Consider the following 16,684-nt stretch of genomic DNA (forward strand, 5'->3'; position numbering starts at 1 on the left):
CATAAATTTTGTACAGGCCCATAAAAATAGATGGAAACGTAAATTAAAAAAGCCGCATCTGATGAAGATATAATACTCTTCATGATAATAAAAGAGGAAAAACGATGTGAACAATACCACAGTCACATGAGAAGTAAACTGTGACGATTCTCACCACTAGCACATGATACTGGAACGTGAAACATTTATATACTGTGTAAGATTGTCATGAGAAGAAAGAGGTGGTGATACTCGTAACCTTGGTTTTCGCAAAGAGAGTAAGTAAAATGTCGTACAAAAATTTTGTGTATCGTCATTTCATAGTACAGGACGTAAAGATCGCTATGTTGCAACTGTAATCTGGCTCTTATTGAGATATAGAGTCTTTTATATATTTATTTTTAATTCGAAATTGTTAGTCAATATTGCGATCATTTACTACTGAGCTTAACTTCGTGCTGCTGGCTTAGAAGTTTTATTTGTAACGTCTTGGTTCTGGCCATCCTCGTAGACCATCTAGACGATTGTTTGTGAAGTACACGTATAGCATCGCTAAGAGCAAGTCTATAAACTACTCGAAAAAACTGAGCACGTCTGTCCGCTATAAAAGTTTGTGCGGAACTCTGAAGAGACAATACGAAGCAGAGGAAAACGAAAAGTTCTACACCCAGCTGTGTGGGGCATGTGAAGCAACGTGTAAAATTATTGTTTCAGACAAGATTAAATTAACAGCATAAACCAACCGCTTTGGCCACAACTAACTGATAAATGACCAAGCGATTCTGAACCTAAATTTTGGGGAAAAAATTTAAAAGAGTATACAAATCAACAATGCTGTTTACAGATATTTGAGATCTCTTTTTTCTACGACGTAATTATACAGTCCAACAGAATAAGAGAATTTTTCAGAATTGAGTTTTAAACAGACCAATGGCCAATTGACATAGGGAGTGATTTACTTCCAGAATATTTTCAAATCCTGTGAGCGAGAAAGAGTACAGTACCGATAAAACAGTAGACTGGAAAGTGGGACAAAATGTCTTACCTGGAATCCGTTATTTAATCTCTTAGGAAAGCAGAAACTCCTTCACAAATTGTGTGCTTGTCAAATTGCACTTGTCGCTACAACACGAAAAAATCTCTCTGTCTGTGCAAGTGTCTCTGTCTGTGCAAGTGCTCAAGTCATGCCTGGAGAAAAAAGGACTTCAAGGAATTTTATAGAAACTGGGCATCGGAATAAAACCACGAATTTTCTCTCTCTGTCCGTGCTTTGCAATTCTACGAACGTTGGGTGGCTATGAACCCTCAATTATTACCGCACACTAAGCCCGTTCACAAGGAACAGTTGACGACCTTCAGTACTCTAACTCGAACATTCACAAAAAATTAAGAAAAACAGTATTTATCTCTGAACTAAATTGTTGCTGAGCTCAATCTTTCTCTGCTTTGTGCTAATTTTGTAATCTCCCTCAACTTTTTTACCCAATTGAATCTTTTTCTACGCCTACATCCGTTCTCCGTAACAGTTCCTTTCAGTGCGAGGGAAAGTATTCCTATAGAGCACATAATCTACGAGCCTGCCCTTTATCTAGTAATGGTTTTCCAAGGATCTCCTTCATTAACAGTTCTTTCCACTACGTTTTCATTTTATACTTCATGCAGTCACTTTCTTTAATATTCTTATCTTTCTGTCTTTTCTTCCAAATTTGCCACGTTTCACGCATCATTTCCACTGAATATTGGGGCCTAGGTGTGTAAAGCGATATCTTCCTGACGTTAATGTCGCTATTTGACGCCTAAATATCAGTTTTGTTCTTCTTTTCTTCTCGGTTTATTACTAACATCTTTCTTGTGCAGTCTTGTATAATATTGCGTCCCAAACAGCTACTGCATCTCCTTTCCGCTGGTCACTTTTGTTTTAAGATTGGTCCAGAGTTATCCCACATTTCATATTCATTATTCTTACCATTCCACTCAACAGGTCTAATTATATATCTACACAAAAAACATTGTACACATTCACAAATCCTTTGCCAGATAAACCTATATCTTACAAAAAAAAACTGTATTTATGAACGAAATACTTCTTTAGCTTTTTCATCTCTTTGCATTATAATGAATTGTCAAATACGACAGTGTAGTTTATCTGTGGACGAATAAACTAAATAAGTAAGCAACTTGAGTGTTATTGTTTTTTCTCCCGCAGTTTTTTCTCTCACACTCTTCATTTCTTCTATGGATCACAACTTAAGCTACAAAGAAGGTTACAAAAAACTTGAAGATGTATGAAGGCAAACATGAATGCGTCGCTCTTTGCCCTCGATTGGTTTTCATGAGTATTGTAAATGACTCGTGTGTGTCTTCTTCGAAGGATTTAAATTTCACTTGTGTAGTCAAAACCGTTCTCCAGAGTCATGAATACTGCCGATCTGTGTTGGATGTTCTTTAGTCTTCCTTCCAATACGAAATGAAATCACAGAATTGTTTCTCTGGTAACTATGCTTACTTCCAACAAACTAATTTGACTACATTTCCCCTTTATTTTTCCGTATAATGTTACACCAGATTTCCACTCTTGAGATACATTGATCATGTTGTGATTCTCACATTCAAACATTCAATCTCTCGCTCCTTCTTTGGTAGCGCGCAGATGTTCCTAGAAATATGGTACTAATTTCTAGCTGTCACAACTTATTAACCCAAGATCACAAAAGCTCCTATTATTACACTTGTCACAGATTATAGTTGTCCTGATAACTTATTTGAGCTCAGATAAGTCATTATTTTGTCAAATGATGTGTAATGTTCTTGGAAATGATGTTCGTTTATAATCTCTGGCTTTCGTTCCAGCAGCAAAAGTTTTACTTGTTCATTGAGGCTGTATTTCAGCCTAAATTTACTCTAATAATTTTCTCAGTATCGGATTTTTTTATGTTGTTGTTGTGGTCTTCAGTCCTGAGACTGGTTTGATGTAGCTCTCCATGCTACTCTATCCTGTGCAAGCTTCTTCATCTCCCAGTACTTGCTGCAACCTACATCCTTCTGAATCTGCTTAGTGTATTCATCTCTTGGTCTCCCTCTACGATATTTACCCTCCGCGCTGCCCTCCAATGCTAAATTTGTGATTCCTTGATGCCTCAAAACATGTCCTACCAACCGATCCCTTCTTCTAGTCAAGTTGTGCCACAAACTTCTCTTCTCCCCAATCCTATTCAATACCTCGTCATTAGTTGCATGATCTACCCACCTTATCTTCAGCATTCTTCTGTAGCACCACATTTCGAAAGCTTCTATTCTCTTCTTGTCCAAACTAGTTATCGTCCATGTTTCACTTCCATATATGGCTACACTCCATACAAATACTTTCAGAAACGACTTCCTGACACTTAAATCTATACTTAATGTTAACAAATTTCTCTACTTCAGAAACGATTTCCTTGCCATTGCAAGTCTACATTTTATATCCTCTCTACTTCGACCATCATCAGTTATTTTACTCCCTAAATAGCAAAACTCCTTTACTACTTTAAGTGTCTCATTTCCCAATCTAATTCCCTCAGCATCACCCGATTTAATTTGACTACATTCCATTATCCTCGTTTTGCTTTTGTTGATGTTCATCTTATATCATCCTTTCAAGACACTGTCCATTCCGTTCAACAGCTCTTCCAAGTCCTTTGCTGTCTCTGACAGAATTACAATGTCATCGGCAAACCTCCAAGTTTTTACTTCTTCTCCATGAATTTTAATACCTACTCCGAATTTTTCTTTTGTTTCCTTTACTGCGTGCTCAATATACAGATTGAATAACATCGGGGAGAGGCTACAACCCTGTCTCACTCCTTTCCCAACCACTGCTTCCCTTTCATGTCCCTCGACTCTTATAACTGCCATCTGGTTGCTGTACAAATTGTAAATAGCCTTTCGCTCCCTGTATTTTACCCCTGTCACCTTCAGAATTTGAAAGAGAGTATTCCAGTTAACATTGTCAAAAGCTTTCTCTAAGTCTACAAATGCTATAAACGTAGGTTTGCCTTTTCTTAATCTTTCTTCTAAGATAAGTCGTAAGGTTAGTATTGCCTCACGTGTTCCCATATTTCTACGGAATCCAAACTGATCTTCCCCGAGGTCCGCTTCTACCAGTTTTTCCATTCGTCTGTAAGGAATTCGCGTTAGTATTTTGCAGCTGTGACTTATTAAACTGATAGTTCGGTAATTTTCACATCTGTCAACACCTGCTTTCTTTGGGATTGGAATTATTATATTCTTCTTGAAGTCTGAGGATATTTCGCCTGTCTCATACATCTTGCTCACCAGATGGTAGAGTTTTGTCATGACTGGCTCTCCCAAGGCCATCAGTAGTTCTAATGGAATGTTGTCTACTCCCGGGGCCTTGTTTCGACTCAGGTCTTTCAGTGCTCTGTCAAACTCTTCACGCAGTATCTTATCTCCCATTTCGTCTTCATCTACATCCTCTTCCATTTCCATAATATTGTCCTCAAGTACATTGCCCTTGTGTAAACCCACTATATACTCCTTCCACCTTTCTACCTTCCCTTCTTTGCTTAGAACTGGGTTGCCATCTGAGCTCTTGATATTCATACAAGTGGTTCTCTTCTCTCCAAAGGTCTCTTTAATTTTCCTGTAGGCAGTATCTATCTTACCCCTAGTGAGATAAGCCTCTACATCCTTACATTTGTCCTCTAGCCATCCCTGCTTAGCCATTTTGCACTTCCTGTCGATCTCATTTTTGAGACGTTTGTATTCCTTTTTGCCTGCTTCATTTACAGCATTTTTATATTTTCTCCTTTCATCAATTAAATTCAATATTTCTTCTGTTACCCAAGGATTTCTATTAGCCCTCGTCTTTATACCTACTTGATCGTCTGCTGCCTTCACTACTTCATCCCTCAAAGCTACCCATTCTTCTTCTACTGTATTTCTTTCCCCCATTCCTGTCAATTGTTCCCTTATGCTCTCCCTGAAACTCTCTACGACCTCTGGTTCCTTCAGTTTATCCAGGTACCATCTCCTTAAATTCCCACCTTTTTGCAGTTTCTTCAGTTTCAATCTGCAGTTCATAACCAAGAGATTGTGGTCAGAATCCACATCTGCCCCTGGAAATGTCTTACAATTTGAAACCTGGTTCCTAAATCTGTGTCTTACCATTATATAATCTATCTGATACCTTTTAGTATCTCCAGGATTCTTCCAGGTATACAACCTTCTTTTATGATTCTTGAACCAAGTGTTATTTATGATTAAGTTATGCTCTGTGCAAAATTCTGCTAGGTGGCTTCCTCTTTCATTTCTTCCCCCCCAATCCGTATTCACCTACTATGTTTCCTTCTCTCCCTTTTCCTACTGACGAATTCCAGTCACCCATGACTATTAAATTTTCGTCTCCCTTCACTACCTGCATAATTTCTTTTATCTCGTCATACATTTCATCTATTTCTTCATCATCTGCAGAGCTAGTTGGCATATAAACTTGTACTACTGTAGTAGGCATGGGCTTTGTGTCTATCTTGGCCACAATAATGCGTTCACTATGCTGTTTGTAGTAGCTAACCCGCACTGCTATTTTTTTTATTCATTATTAAACCTACTCCTGCATTACCCCTATTTGATTTTGTATTTATAACCCTGTAATCACCAGACCAAAAGTCTTGTTCCTCCCGCCACCGAACTTCACTAATTCCCACTATATCTAACTTTAACCTATCCATTTCCCTTTTTAAATTTTCTAACCTACCTGCCAGATTAAGGGATCTGACATTCCACGCTCCGATCCGTAGAGCACCAGTTTTCTTTCTCCTGATAACGACGTCCTCCTGAGTAGTCCCCGCCCGGAGATCCGAAAGGGGGACTATTTTACCTCCGGAATATTTTGCCCAAGAGGACGCCATCATCATTTAATCATACAGTAAAGCTGCATTTTTCTACTGGAGGTTAATTTGAGAATATGCAATACCAACAGAGCAACTAATTTCTGTTTGGAAACACGAGATGTAGAGGGCTATGAAATTGAATTCCTAGAAATTTCCTGATGGTGACAATATACACTAGCCGAGCACTCATCTGCCACGAGAAGTTGTTCCGTCTTATTACGGAGATATAATTAATTATGGCGCTAGGTGATATTGATTAAACGTTGGAAAACAGAAATTGTCATTCCCATACTCGTGACCTATGAAGATTCTTCAATTGTCGGATGTTATAGTCCAATGGTATCACTATCGTGCACAGAAAATCATCTTTGGGGTGACCCAACCAGATATGATGTACTAATGGTCTAAGAGCATTGCACTTGATAACGGCATAAAAGCCTAACTCTAAGAATGTAGAGAAAAAAATATGTATAGAAGAAGAACACAGCAATGTACAGTTAAATGGTGATGTATTCTTTCAAAAGAAAAAAAAGATAAAATAAAATAAAAAATGGGAAGTTGACAAAGCAGACACTAGAATGATGACTTCAGTGAAGGAACGTTCTCAAATTTTATTAAGGAAGTTAAATTTAGACTACCTCAGAACGGAATATTCAGCTCATTACTTTAGAGAACTTATACGCTGGATATAGAAGCTATTATTTCCCCATTCACGAAAACAAAGCAGTAAGCATGTGACATTCGTTTATATTGGAAAGAACATGTGAAAGGGGGACTGTCTTATATGCCATGACGATTTGCAGGTAGTTTTGGTCATAAATGTGGACGAAAGTGCCAATTTGATAAATGTACTCAACCACTGTAATATTATATTCTGTAGCTGGAGAGGTTACTTCTTTTGAGGAGAGTAGTAGTATGTGTTGGACAGTCTGACAATGTACTTAGTTTGAAAACTGATGCAGGCAGACCTGTTGTGTACTGGTGGCAGCATTATTTAAAATGGAATTTTGTAATAATCTATTTTCACGAAAGAAAATGAGATTATGTTAATGGAAGAATCTCAAAAACCCAAAACTTAAGTTAATTAACTTTTTTTTGTATATTTGTAACTGTCTAGTTTATTACTGTTAGAACATTGCGTATGGTTGAAGTTTGCCGTAAAAATTTTGTAATGCAACACATGATTCTGTCTTGCAGTTGAAACAAGTGTCAAGGAAGGAAATTGTACACAAGAGAGTTAAGAAATGTGTTGCTAATTCGTCTACGTGTGAAAAGGTTACGAAAATGCGTATTGTTGTCATGACTTAATAAAGCATGGTTAAACTTAGTCTTTGTTATCATTTATTAGTCGTTAAGATCAGTTCTGCATTTTCATTTACTTTCATGGCTGTATGCACGCTCGCATTGCACATCACGAGCTGTGTCCTGAGAAGCATGTTATGAAAATTGATAACATACCGTCTTGAATTGCCATCGGAAGTACGCCAAATGAAATTTGGTTTTGGATAGTGACATCAGTATTACTAATAGTGACAAGTTGCAGAGCAGACGAGCGTTTCGTGCGCACAAGTATGACGGTAAATCTAATTTTTCATCAAACTTCGTGTCCACTGTAAGGCACAGATTGTTAAAGTTATTTGTGAAAATAATATCAGTTCAGAGACTTAATACCAATAGAAGATTTCAGTAAAATGCTATCTTGTGAATTTGTAAGCAGTTTGAACAGAAACTCAGATGTGTTAATTCTTACGTTTCATTTGTTGTGTAGTTACAATAACACCTCTGATACAGTGATTGTTTGCAAGACTAAAGTAAAGTTCAACAATATTCAGGGCCAACATTTTAATCTGAGTCATTTTGTTGTGCAGTCAGATGAGGTATGTAAATCTCGTTGAAAAAGGACTGCTCTATCGCAGAAGAATTGTTTGATGTACCAATTAGTCTGGATTTAACACTGTGTTGCGTGAGCGTCAGATATTTCTGTTCAAAACCAAGTTTTCACGTAGTGCTGTTGCTCTGCACCGATATGTACACATTCCGATATCTTTTTTCAGTTACCAACTTGAGACTTATAAACTTGAATTTAGAAAAATAACAAACTTTCACATGCTTTAAGTGGAAGAGGACTTGCAATACGGATGGTAGATACAGGAATAGGTGATCTTATAGCAATGGATTAGAAACGTCACCTTCGAGGTTAACAGCAGCAATATTCACAAGGCAAGTCGTTACAGAGTAGCGACCATAATTCTAATTTCTTAAATTTTTACGCTAAAATCGAAAATATAAGTTCTTTGCCTGATTTCATTCTCGATTAACATGGCTTGTCACATAAACAATTATTGTGTCTTACTTGGAAGTCGTAACTACAAATAAATGAGAATTGCTGTAAATATCAGTACAGTCGCTGAATTTCTCAAGACGTTTGAACCTCTATGACTCATGACAATATGAATGCTTACATCCGTTTTACTCATTTTATTAATGTTGACAACTATTCTTTTTCAGTACCCTATCACCTAATAATGACTTAAGATCGGAAATGCAGTCGTGGAAGTTGTAATAAATAAGACAGTCAACGGCAAACAACACGTAATTATAAAAATCAGCGTAATTGTAATCCAAAATAAATACTATTGTGTACATTGTATGCGTCCAAAAGCAAGAGAATATAGAAAATGCACCACCAGTTGAGACCTAGAATTTTAATGTGCAATGAGTCGGTATTCTGCAAGCGTTGAAGTACATATGGAGATAGCAATAAACAAAATTTTACCAAGAACAGGCATTGTCTACAGGGGAAGCGACTGTTAAAGCTAAGTAAACAACCGCAAGTCGCATTTTGTTTTTTTTTTATTATGACCGGTCTCGCCCTTCAAATGAACTAGAGCATCATTAGAATACACAGTTTAAAGTTGGCTGATGGCATTAAAGTTGGCTGACAGCTCTAAAGATTAATTTGGCTGTACTATAGTACTTGTTTAAAAAACGTTGAAATGTGTTAGTAAATGGTGACACTCGATTTCAGTGTCATTTACTACTGTACTACAAAAGGATTGAAAACAAATGATGTACTTCACGTATCCCCACTGCTATCTATTTGTTCCATAAAGATTTTGGTTTGATTCTACTCTGACGGCGAGGTTCAGAAATAGCATCACTAGCATTTATATTTGCCTCTGACTTTACTTTTAGAAACATGCAGTGATGAAGAAACTGCAACAAACTGTCTAGTTATATTGATAATGTATCAACAGGAACCTGAATTCCTCTCGTTTCTGCAAACATAGGTAATTCGGGGAGTGCATCAAAATGACACCATTCATTATGAAGGGCAGAAACCTGACTAATAGAAACTTGTGCATTAGCTTCTTCATACTCACTACCATGTTTCTGTCAGCAGCACAGGTTTCGCTCTCCAGCTCACTTGATACATCGTCGTCTTCTGAAAAATCGCCAATGTCGTCTGAAAGATCGTCAAGTTCTGAGCCATTGTTCAAGAGCTCTTCAATCTCTAAGTTTGACAAGCAATGTCTGTTAGCCATATACACTATTTATATGTTTTTACACACAGGAAGGATGCACACAATAGCACAACACTGCAGCCGATATAGAAAAAAAAACAGGCTTCAAAAATATTACGAGCGCGCGCGTCAGTTCACGCAACACCGGCACCATTCACGAGAGACTGGCACGCACTAGCCATCAACAATGCTCTTACGACAAGCCGAACAATTAGACTCACCACTTAGAAACGTAAAACACGCGTTTAAATCATGAATAAATAAGTCGGAAGGAAGAACGTATGACTTACGTCCGTCGGATTTTATGGTTAAAACGTAGTGAACGTATCCAGTACGTCCGTCGGCCCCAATGCGTTAAAGGATGCCATTCGAGGAAGACATTTTGAGGACGATGACGAGGTGATTCACACAGTGAAGCACTGGCTCCGCCACCAGGACATGGATTGGTACCGACGGGATATAAACGCCCTTGTTTAACGCTGGAACAAGGTCATAGAACATGGTGGAGATAACGTGGACGTGTGTGGACTTCTCATTGTGTTCAATAAAGACTTGTTGAAGAAAAAGAATGCCGAGCATTAGTTTCCAGACAACCCTCGAACTTACACAGAAGTAAATGTAAAATTTTACTAGTCAGAATTTCATAGATTCACTGTAATCTACATTATGCTGCTTTGCCAAGAGGACTGGAACAAACAAAGAGGCAATTACTACTCAACAGCTCAAGATAAGGTCGCATCGGAAGCTAGGTTCCTCAAAACCAACTGCAAAGCATCTCCTGTTTAATAAGGACTCACCCTAAACCATAATAATTTTTCAAGTGATTGGTATCACCTTGGACTTCATGAGATGTCCTGCTAAACAAATAGGGGTAATTAAGAAACTAGTGAAGGAAAACGTACCTCTCCCTTCGTTCGACAGTACTCTGTTGGGATCAGGAGTAATTACCGACTGCGACCTAGAGATAAATTTTTTAGAAAAATAATCTATAGATTTAGTGCATATTCATCGCAAGTACCATAAGGCCTACATGGCAGTTATTGGAAAAAATGGGTGGGATTACTTTTAATTCCATTGTTTATGATAGTATTTTATTAGCTACAGTTATTCCCTTTCTGTTGTAAAATTTGATTTTAATCCCTCATTATCATCACACGAGATGTTCAGTACTTTAATGAAACTTATATTCTAAGTGTATGTTTAATGTAAATGTGAGCACAGAGGATGGTTGTGCGAAAAGGGTCTGGATTAAAATAAAGAAACAATTCCTCTGCTCCATCGTAAAATGTAATACATTTCCTTTAATGGAGTAACTGCTACCCAGGAGGGTATTTAAACACTATTTTGATGAAGCCATATAGAGTTCTCCATAATTGGCTGTGGTTAATGGGGTGTAACGTAAATGTTATCCCTGCAGTAACACAGAGAACGGTACACATATCCTCATCTGGGTTGCTTAACGCTGCGTGCATTAACTCTAATTACAACCAACGCGTTACGGCCTGCGTGTGCAAGAGTAGCCTCGTAATAGTTGGAATATGATGCTAGGCGTTGCGTAAGCGAGAGATCAAAAAACCGCACACGAGTGGACGTGCCCCTGCCAAGGCGTTCATAGACAGTTGGTGCTGCTCAGTAGGAATAAAAATATGTTTCGAGTGCTCGGTGGTAAAAAGACATGGCGCTGCGGTATGAGATGGTATATCTTACAATGTAAACATGAAGTGAACCTTAAAAGCATTCCAGATATGAAGTCAGCTCGGTGACAGTATTCTTGTATATCTTTCCTTTCTTTCTTCTTCTACGTGGTAGAGGTAACACAGAAAACCTTGGTATCTTTCACTGCAAATAATTAATTTCTATTACTGTAAAGATTGGTGAGCCTATCAGGTAACACCGTGTTGGTGGGGAAGCCGATACATCCCAATCTGCTGGTCTGAGGAAACTGCGAAATACTCAAATTTGCTGCCATACTCGTGACTGGAACATTCTCCCACCACATGAGCAGTACGCAAATCTTTTCCTTCAGAAAAAAGTATATATATATATATATATATATATATATATATATATATATATATACACTGTCGTACGTCTTTACGTACTTTTTGAAGCACGTTAGTGCGTTAGTTGTGCCTTGGACAGCGTCTACTGGACGTACAGTATGTGCAAAGAACAACAATAACTGGGAGCAGAATTATAGACAGGAAAGTCATCTACGTAATCTGCAGACCGCAAGAAAACCGAATATTGTCTAGTGTTAAGCAAATGAGTTCTCTGTATGAAATGATCATGCATCGCCACAGTTCGCCTAAAGCTCGTATAACGATATCGAAGATAAAGATGACTTTTAGCTTAACGGAAGCAAATGCTGAAACGTTTTCCAGCTGTGCAGGCGCGTGACGTATTAATAAGATTGCACCTAGAATGAAAAATTTACCTTTGTTTCTTATCTTGTAGTCATGCAACCACCTATTTCTTACTGAAGTATCTGTTGAGGTGACGAATCACTGTGCAGCCAATAGCGTAAGCTCATGTTAATGGGGACAGTCGCTGAATAGGGACAACTTTGGAATATTGATTCATCAGAAGAAACGAACAGCGTAGAAGAAGTTGCTGCCATCTGTAGATTATCGTCTGTAATTGATGTATCAAAAAAACGCCTAAGAGGGTTCCAGTTTAGAGACTTATTGAAGGTAAGGGGAACAGACACTTGCGATTTCTAATATTTTGTTTCTTTAAATTTAGTATAATAAGTCAATCGTTACTTTGATTATACATTCTTTTGTGGTATATAATAAATCGGAGAGCTGGAAGGAGTTCAGAGTATTTCTTCTGTTCATGGAGAACAGTTTGTGTTACTGACCTCTGTAAATTAGAAACACTACTTTTTGGTTGAATAGGGACACTAAATTAAGCCCGAATAACGACATAACATTTTGCTAATTTAGTTTTTACTATTCTCTCGCAGATGTGTAATGATAAACGCGGTTGAACGGAAGATGATATGGACAAAGTTATTATTGTGTTCCACCAAGGGAGGAGCATACGTCATGCCCGCAGAACTATTTGGGGTCCCTCGTTTACAACTTCACCGTCATCTTCTGAAGACGACGAATGGACAGTTATGTTTATCGTTGAACAAGAAAAGCATTTAGAAAAATGGATGCTTAGTTTCTCGATTTGCGGTTTCAGATTGGTGTCTGACGTTTTAGGAAAAGCTGTTTTCTTCTTCGTAGAGTAAAATGGAATGGAACATAAGTTTTTGAAACAATAACAAATGGCAGTCTCGACATAACATTCAGGTGGGCTGAAGGTCTCTTTTCATATCGGTGCAAGGGCCTTAATAAGCATGTCGTTGAGCAATATTTTATTTTATTGGATAAAACCATGGAGAATCGTCCTGAGACACTCAGTATACCTCTTTAATATATGTGTGCAGTATATGACAATTAAAAAAGAAGAAATGCTGTTGTAACACTGTCCCGGTTCACCTCAGTGTCTGTCCCGACTCATCCTCACTGGAAACAGTAAATAAGGAGACGTGGTATCTAATTGTTACCTTTAATACATTCTGTATGTATTCGATTATAAAAGCAATGTGCCCTATAATTTGTTGCTTAAATGTTGTGGTAAAGAATGTACTAGAAAATTTACTGTTTCTAGTAACAATAAGACAAGTATTATAAATTTTCAGATTTTTGTCCCGATTCACCCGAGCTTACCTATAACGGCGCAAAAATCAAATACCTGTTCAGCTATCTTGACCTAGATACTTTGCATTATTTAAAAAAATTACTTCTGGAAATAAATGATTCCTGTAGCAATATCACCTCACGAATAAGTAATGCTTCTGTATCCGTCAACAAACTTGCAAAATATCGCACCCAATTGTAGACGTAGTATCTGTCTCATTTATTAACATATTACGCAGGAACAATTTACGAAAAAGTGCCGATCGAATGCACAGAACCGAGTCCAGGCGTAATCATCAGTGAAAAGCTAGCGAGAATTTGGTCACACAGGAACATTTCAGCAAAAACCTCAGACTGACTGGCAGTGGGGCATAGGGAGTCCGAATAGGAAATAATTGGGAAGAGAATTACAGCATTTGACGCACAACCAAGGAAACCTCCAAAAGACGTACGTCTGGCCTTCTTATGCAGCCCCAGAGACCAAGGGTTCGCGCCAGGTCGTCGCATCGGAGGGTTGTGTCTGCTGCATATAGCGCCGCCGCTCTTGCTGCAAGCATGACGAATAGTTTGCCGCCGAGATACTATCTGGAAAACCTTTTCGTCGGAATCACAGTCGGTGTCACTGACGGATATAGTTCTGATCTTACCAAGGGAAGTACGTCACTAATGTAGCTCATTTCTTCTTTAGCCGTCAACCGTTGAGCAAAAGTTCTCGTAAATACTTTTTAGTGACCGGTAGATATCAATGGATGACTAAGGTATCAGAGTAATGACTGTTGTGGGAGAAGCTTACCTTTTTCAAATTTGTAACACACAGTAAACACTTTAAATTTTAGCACTAAGAGTGGGAAAAAATTGAAGCTGTTACTCATTGACTGCATGGCTAAAAAACCTTCTGGTAAACCAAACGAAAGTAAAGCGGGAAAGAGAAATCCTAACATTTACGCTATGGTGTTGTTACTGTATCATTTTCTGCTTTTGTATCTTTAGTCATTAATCAAAGTTGATACAGCAAATTTTTGTCGAGTATTCTGCTCATCAGGCTACTTTGCAGAGAAATTCTACGGAAAGTGTAACTGCAGCAGGAAAATCTCATAGGGACTGGTAAATAAGTTTCATAATTCACTTTAATCAGAAACTGATCAGAAATTATTTACCGCGACGGGCAGTGGTAGCGTTGATATGCTGGCAAAAGTTTGTATTTCCTTTTGGTCTTGACAGGCCCATGAACTTATCTTTATGCAAGTACAAAAAAAGGAACATGAATGAAAGGATGAAAAGAAAGGAAGGAAGAAAGAGGATATGAAGGAAAGTAAATGTTAAAGTAAATAATCAGCTATATGTAAGCTATAGCTTGTCTGCTATAGATAATCTTGCGTAATTATTATGGTCTTAAAGAAGAGTAGGAAATCCAAAGAGGAGACGTCTGAATATCTTAGAAATGTACATTTAGTCCTATACAATATCCGTTAAATACTGGGCGCAATTTGTTTTGTTTACCTTGGAACATTAGTGTTCGAAACACGGACATAAAAAGAGAGTCGTGAGGCGTCTGCACGAATTCGAGGTATTTAGTTCATCTACATGAATACTATTTTGTTTCAAAGGTTTTCCTAATGTCGTTTAACGTGCTGTGGATATCAGGGTCATTCGAGACGTTATTCCGCAGTCCGCCATAATTCGTGAATTGTTGTTGCGGTAAATGCTTCGGTGTGTATCGGCAGAACAATTGGTTTAATTGCCCTTTGAACTACATTTCCTGATTTTTGCATCTGTTGTATGTATTTGGCTCTTGCACTGTCTGGGTTATTTGTTGTTATCAGTAGAGTAGAATCAACGTCGTACTTTGCAGGACATCAGAGGTACCGAAATGTGAACCTGATCTGTATACCCGTAATGCACAATAGCTGTTATAATTCGGCCAACAATTGTTGCAAATCATATGGAATTGCTTATGCGTCAGATCAGCAACTGCGATTTTTTTCAACATTAAAACGTAGGCTCAAGCAAGTTTCAGAATGCAAAAGCATTTCGCAGGAAAAGGGCTTCATAACCACAAATATTCTATAAGAATCTTATAAAAGCGTTAAAGGTAAAAATATAAACAAATATTAAAAATTCGAGGTTACTTCCCTTGTAATCGTATCTTTCTTGGTCACGAATGTTTAATAGTTATATTTATATTTTTATCTTTATCGCTTTAATAAAATTCTTGTAGAGTAATTCAGATAATGAAGACCAGCTCCTTCCAAACGCGTCAAATTCAGTGCTTTTGCGTTGAGAAAGATTGTTCAGTTTACATTTTAACGTTGATTTTAACAATCATGACAAAGTATACATTACGGATAAAATAAAATTGTGACTTTTTAATAGCCCAGGAGCTTTTACGACTGGAACAGGAGTTATATGAACGTTAATGCGGCCCTAATTACTTAAGTAATCTGTTTCCCCGTATAGTTGGAAAATTTCAGAGAAAGTAGTCAGGGAACAAATATGCACTTGTAAACAGGTAATAGAGTTCTTGTTGAAACTAATACGTCTCAAAATGTACATACATTTGAAAATTTTGTCGCTTTCCATGATATGCGAGACGGGAGGATAAACCTTGAACCACACGCTTTCAGATCCTTTCATCATGTTCATCTCGTGAGTTAGCAGATTTAATGTGAAACAGTGTTCTGGAAGAAGTCGTAACATTTTTTAAGGTGATAAAATTTTAATCGTTAGATGTTGGTGACTGTATTTCCCTGTTTTGAAAGGGTGTTTCGGAGTTTATTTTATAAATAGCATTGCTACTGAAAGTTGTCTAGCGGGGCGTCAAGGGCATCGTCACTGTGTGGGTGCAAGGAGAGCCCAGGGTGCCTGATGGTTTGCCGAAATTGAGTTTCTCGTTGGGAAACAGCGTCACGCTCCGAGAAAAAAGTCTGAGCGGCGCCTAGATATAAAATAAAAAAAAACGTGGTTTCTGAAGATAAAGACGAATCAGCAGTACAAAGAAATTCCGAGCGTATTCGATCAGGACAGCACAGGTATCTGCTTCTGCATCTACGTACGCCCATCAGCCAGAAGATTATGACCACCTACCTAATAGCCGGTACGTCCACGTTTTGCACGAATAACAACGGCGACTCGTCGTGGCATGGAAGCGCTGAGGCCATGGAAGGTCGCTGAAGGGAGTTGGCACCACAGCTGCTCACACGAGTCCCCTGACTCCCGTAAACTCCGGGGAGGGGCGATGAGCTCTGGCGCCACGTGCAACCACATGGCAGATGTGTTCGATCGGGTTCAGATCTGGCGAGTGAGGGAGGGCAGCACATCAGTTGGAACTGGCCACTGCCTTCCCCGGACCACTCCATTGCACTACTGGCCTTGCGACATGGCGCATTATCTTGTTGAAAAATACCACTGCCATCGGGAAACATGATCGTCTTGACGGGGTGTAGGTGGTCTGCAACCAGTGTACGATGCTCCTTGGTGGTTATGGTGCCTTGCATGAGCTCCACTGGACCCATGGGTGTTCACGTTAATGTTTCCCAGAGCTAATGGAACCGCCGCCAGCTTGTCTCTGTGCCGCAGTACAACTGCCAAGGATCTGTTC

General features: G+C 38.5%; 1 protein-coding gene across 1 annotated transcript in view; it reads right to left on the bottom strand.

Annotated features, from left to right (window-relative positions):
• LOC126484899 (uncharacterized) overlaps positions 1-13,643 on the bottom strand; it is a 138,221-nt gene extending 124,578 nt beyond the window's left edge. The window contains exon 1 of the mRNA XM_050108499.1: positions 13,539-13,643. Within this exon, the coding sequence (XP_049964456.1) occupies positions 13,539-13,643 (105 nt within the window). The remainder of the gene's footprint in view (positions 1-13,538) is intronic.
• Between the last annotated feature and the right edge of the window lie 3,041 nt (positions 13,644-16,684).

This window comes from Schistocerca serialis, chromosome 6 (assembly GCF_023864345.2).
Source record: "Schistocerca serialis cubense isolate TAMUIC-IGC-003099 chromosome 6, iqSchSeri2.2, whole genome shotgun sequence".
Lineage (NCBI taxonomy): Eukaryota > Metazoa > Arthropoda > Insecta > Orthoptera > Acrididae > Schistocerca > Schistocerca serialis.